The 5,361-nt window shown below is 33.2% G+C and overlaps 1 protein-coding gene across 2 annotated transcripts in view; it reads left to right on the top strand.

The window, feature by feature from the left end:
* LOC149246492 (protein HASTY 1-like) overlaps window positions 1–2,367 on the top strand; it is a 330,616-nt gene extending 328,249 nt beyond the window's left edge. For both annotated transcript variants that reach the window (XM_089457942.1, XM_089457941.1), the window contains exon 22: window positions 1,961–2,367. In XM_089457942.1, coding sequence (XP_089314068.1) covers window positions 1,961–2,034 — 74 coding nt within the window. In that variant the 3' untranslated portion in view covers window positions 2,035–2,367. The remainder of the gene's footprint in view (window positions 1–1,960) is intronic.
* Window positions 2,368–5,361: the final 2,994 nt, after the last annotated feature.

The raw sequence follows: 5,361 nt of genomic DNA, 5'->3' as shown, positions 1-5,361 counted from the left end.
GATTGACATAAAGCAGCTTGAGGACTGACCTCATTTTCAAAAACATATCTGCAGGTGAAGTTTCTAGAGAACATGCAAAGCAGAAACTCTCAACTAAAACAGCCCGCCCATGCAAATGACCTTGTAGATTCTGGTTAAATATACTTCTGAGAGACAACTTACACCAGAGACCATGACTAGATATCCACTTCAAACTCCTTTTGCAGCTAGAGCTTTGCCGAACAGAAAAATATCATTTAGACCCCACCCACCTGCCTTTCTAGGCATTGCAACAATTTTCCATTTAACTAGTGGAATACCTCTTTTCTCTCAATGGCTTGACCACAAGAATCTGACGTTTGACTTAAGATATGATTGGCAAGCCACTGCCAAATTTTTGCCACTGAAGACAGTGTAAGTGGCAAGGGTTCAGGTCAAGTCTGAAGATGAAAAGATAGTAAAATTTAGTAAAACGAGCAATGATGAAAGCCTTCATAGGCAAACGGTTTTGATGTGCCTATGATCCCGCATTTGATAAAGGACATGGCTCTCGCTGTCTTCACCATTGTAGCACCTTCTAATGCATGTCATAAATTCTCTACCGATCTACCCATCATCATTAAAAATAAGTTTTATCATAAAAATGTACTGGTTGAAAACAGTGCCTGGGGGGATTGCAGCAGCTTACCATAACAATTATCAATATGATCCCCAAAAGGCATATAGTTAGCCATCTCATTCCAATATCTTCTTTTCATGATCTCGTTGCCAATATTCATTGCCTCTTAGTGTAACCTATATTGGATTTGATAAGAAAAATTGATTATTATACAATGATTGCATTGCCTCGCCCAATGTTTATGGGCATGAAACAAAAGTTTGCATTAACACTTATGGGCATTAATAGCCAGAGGTTTTGGCTTGATTAGGTCAACTTTGATGAAGCACCCCTTTTGCCGATTCCAAGCCTTTTTTTTAAAATCTGTTTAGACTTTTTTATCCAAGACAGGCCTAACACTAATATTAGAAGTTAGAACACGGTGAATGCCTGTCAGGTCCAATTATTTGGGGCAGGACGAATGCCTGTGGCATACATGTAATATATTTTTCCACAGCTGCTGATAAATTCTATGTTCACTATATGTTGACTGTTACAAGATATTTGAATTCGTCGGATGTTAGCAGCATCTTTACTTCAGATGTCTTTCCTTGTATCCTTCTGAAATTATGGCTGTGGAATTAACATTCTTACCTAGACATTGTTGTAGAAAAGATGAGAAAATTATCATGAGCGGTGAACTAAAATTAATTATAAAGTAAATTTTTATTTTTCCAATTAGGCTAAGCCTAGGCCGGTGTCAATCTCAATGTTTGATGGAAGAACGATCTGCCCATGTCAACGGTGAACTAAAATAATTATATAGTAATTTTTTATTTTTTTAATTAGGCTGAGCCTAGGCTGGGGCCAATCTCAATGTGTGATGGAAGAGCAAGCTGCCCATCTCAGTAACTAAAATTTATTATAGAGTAAGTTTTTATCTTTTCATTTTTTTTATTTTCCCAATTAGGCCGAGCCTAGGTCGGGCCAATCTCAATGTTTGATGGAAGAACAATCTGCCCATCTGTGGATGCTGTCATCAGGTCTGTGCGAGGCTTGGTTGAGTCTGGATGCTCTGTCTGACAGATTTTATTCCCCACAGATGGTCTCCACCCTCAAATACTCCCATGAGATTAAATTATAAAGTAAAATTAACTAGCAGCATAGATTTAGTTTGTTTTGCTGTTTTGCAAGCACCATGAAGCATGTTAAGAATGGCATTGGAATGCCAGTTTAAAAAAATCTAATTCTAACAGAAGTATTATGTGCAAAATTGCTAATTATAATGCCAGCAAAAAATGAATTGGATTTCATTCTATGGAAAGTATTATTTGCTAAATATCAAGTTATAATCCGGACATTCATTCTTAATATTTCGTGCAGCAACACGATCTTTTCAACGTACAGCTGAGTCAAAGTTCGAAGACGACGTAGTTGGGTTGGCAGCTATCATCTGAATATCTCACCATCACCACTCCATTATGCAGCTGGCTGAAGGTATTATGACCATAGCACCTGTATGATGACCAATTTTGATAGTCTATTGAATTTATTGTTATTGGCTATTGGTTTTGTAACATGTTCTTATTTACGATGACAAAATTGGATCTGCCTCCAAAGGAAAGGATGTATTGGAAGAGCTATATGGATGAATGGTTAAAACAATAAGTTTGATGTACATATGTGGCAAGACAAGTTTTGTAAATTTAATTATCATAGATCTTGATATCTATTTTTAATTCACAGTAATCCAAAGATGAACATTTGCAAATTTGTGGAAGAATATTTAACATTGGGGTTTCTGGGTTCAACGTGTTCAGCTATATGACTGAGATTCGAATACATAAGAACTTTACATAAAAAGTTCAGTGTGATACCACAGTAGCCATAGGGACTAAAACCAGAATGCACATATATAATAAAGAATTAAGGTTGAGAAGGTAAAATCAATGTAACTAGCCATAGGAACTAAAGCCAGAATGCACATATATAGTAAATAATTAAGGTTAACAATTTTGATGGTTAAAATCAAGGTAACTTGGAAGGAACTATAATCTTCTGTTTGGTGTAAGTGTTGAAACTGCAATGAATCTTTATAATTTTATATTCAGTAGAATTAATTTATTTTATTAAAATGCAGGTGAATATTTGTTTTCTTCTTCTTTTGAGCTGCCCTTGTTAGGATCAATTATGTGGTGTTTGCCAAAATTGTAATTTTGATTGATGAAATTGTTATTTTTAATGTATAAATAGATTCACTATTTATGAATATCCCCATCACAACATAATTGTGTAATGGCGTTTGTTATTTCATCAATTCAAAATAATTCTTGCTGATTTAAGGCCAAAAATATTGATTTTTCTTCTCGTTATTTTGAGTGGTTAAAAAAGCTCCAATTTATATAGGTTTTAGACTATGATCAGCCATTTTGACTAAAATTGGAAACACTATCAATCGCTTATATATGCCTATAAATTTCTTTGATTAACATTAAAAAAACTGATTTTTGGGGGTCAAAACATTTAAAAAAATGTAAAAACTATGGAAATAATCTTGCAAAAGCTAAAAAATAATTCAATTCTGGGCTTAAGATAGTGTCAAATGGCTTGTAATCTATATTCGGCTTGTAGTCTATATTCATTTGAGCTGTTAATAATTCAATACAATTAGAAATTTTATTTTATCAATGTTTTAACAACCTCTGGATCAATTGGTAAGTGCTTTTGTGTAAACGTTCATGCAGGTCTTCAGTTCGAATTTCATTGAGTCCCTTTGCGAATTGATAAAAACTCATTCGTTAACAAATACCCAAAACAAGATAAGGAAGATAGAAACAATAGATCAAATTCCATAAAAGTCAAATTATAAATAATTATTAAGATATAAATGAATGATATTGATACAATGCCATGTACCAGTGTACTTACTACATTATCGGTCATATTGGAAAATAGACATTGTCCAACACGGTACTCCATTTATTTATATTTATTATTATTATTTGTTTTTCTTTTGATATATTATGTTGATTATATTGTCTATTCCTTCAAGATATTTTTTCCTTATTATTTTGTGGAAATGCTTGTCTTGAAGCTATGATGGTTGACAATGCAAGATTATTGGGAAAGCCTGGAGCAAAATTGACTTGAATTTCTCTTCCAAATATTAAGCTGTTCATTTAACTTATATTAATTTTGTTTTGGATTATTGTGAGACCTGTTATTTGGATGACAATAAGGTATCCTTCTATTTTGTGTCAAAACATTCACAAGTGTCATTCTGATTTATACTATTGATTGGATCTATATTGATACTTTTTTGGCTAATTATTCTTTGTTTGAAAGTTGCTTTAGCTTTCCTTGTAGCAACTTTTTATCATTGTTTGATTTCTTGATTTGCATAAGCTTTGATTATGATCCCTTGGGCATTGAAAGTTCATTACTTTTTCATTTGTTGATTTTTTAAAACACTTTGATTCTTTGCTTTTTATTTTTTAACTTTTTAATTTGTTTAGGCAACCTTTGATTAAGGTTCTTTAGGCGGAAACTTTCTTCATCATTTTCTGATTTATATATTTTTTGGAATCTTGATTTTGATGTTCAAACATATCATCACACTATTTCATATCTTTTGACTTATTGATTTGTGCAAGTGATTTTTTGATTGTGACATTTCATGCGGGAAATTTCTTTATCTTTAAAAAGGGTGCTACTGAGCATGACTTCCTTGTAACATTCTGCAATGCTATCTTTTACTTCTTACATAAGGATGACAAATGAATTTTTTTGTCATATTTAACATTAAAGTTTCCAATGTTTCTATCTAGAGTGTGTTGAGAAACCACAAAGCAAGAAGATAATGATGATTTCTTATTAATATTATGTTCTCTTCATCAAGCAATTACCAGAAGCACAAAGATCGCAAAGAGATGGAACCCTAGGAATTAAGTTCAAAGCCAAGGCAAAACCTCACAAGGGGGAAACCCCAAAAATCCTCTTCTTATGGAATTAGATCAAGTGGGATATCCAAGACTCAAGAACACAAAGACCCAAGTCAACCCTCCTTCAAATCTCCTCCAACCAAGTCAAAGTCAATGCAAGTAAACACTGGTCAAAACATAGAAAGTCGGACTTGCAATTCAGACATGCAATTCGGATCTATAATTTCACGGAGATGCCCTAGTTCCCTCGCACTTGTGAACAAAATCAAGCCAAAAACCATTGAATTCTCTCTCCTTTGACTTCACTATTGTTCTTCATGTATTTGGCACAAAAATCGATGTGTGGGATGAGAGGATGAATGAGGTCGAAGTGTCTTCTATTTATAGTTGTCTAGGAGGTTGAAGATGCATCCTCTAGGGCGGATTGGCTAAGTAGAGACCGCTTGGTCTTGTGGATGACAAATTGACTTTTGACTTAAATAATTTTTTTTTACTTTTTCTTACAAAAAGTCCAAATAGGACTTTGACTTAAATACATTTCTTTGAGTCATAATAATTTTTCTTTCGACTCAATAAACCGTATAAGCATGAAGAACAAACTTTCACTAGCATAAAAGAAATATTAATGAATATAAAAATGAATATATATTTACATTACATTATGAATACAAATACTGACACTATTTACATTTTCAACACTCCCTCTTAACTAGGGAGGTATTCATAATGACACAACAAGACACTCTCAAATTGGAATATTCTCATAAGAGAGAATTTAGATTGATAAGCATCATCATAACCAACATTGTCAAACATAGTAATGCCTTGACTAACAAGCTCTAT

The sequence above is a fragment of the Pinus tabuliformis genome, chromosome 7, assembly GCF_031772625.1.
Source record: "Pinus tabuliformis cultivar Carrire ecotype Pingquan chromosome 7, CPIR1, whole genome shotgun sequence".
In the NCBI taxonomy this organism is placed as follows: Eukaryota; Viridiplantae; Streptophyta; class Pinopsida; order Pinales; family Pinaceae; genus Pinus; species Pinus tabuliformis.
This window is presented reverse-complemented; position numbering and strand designations above follow the sequence as displayed.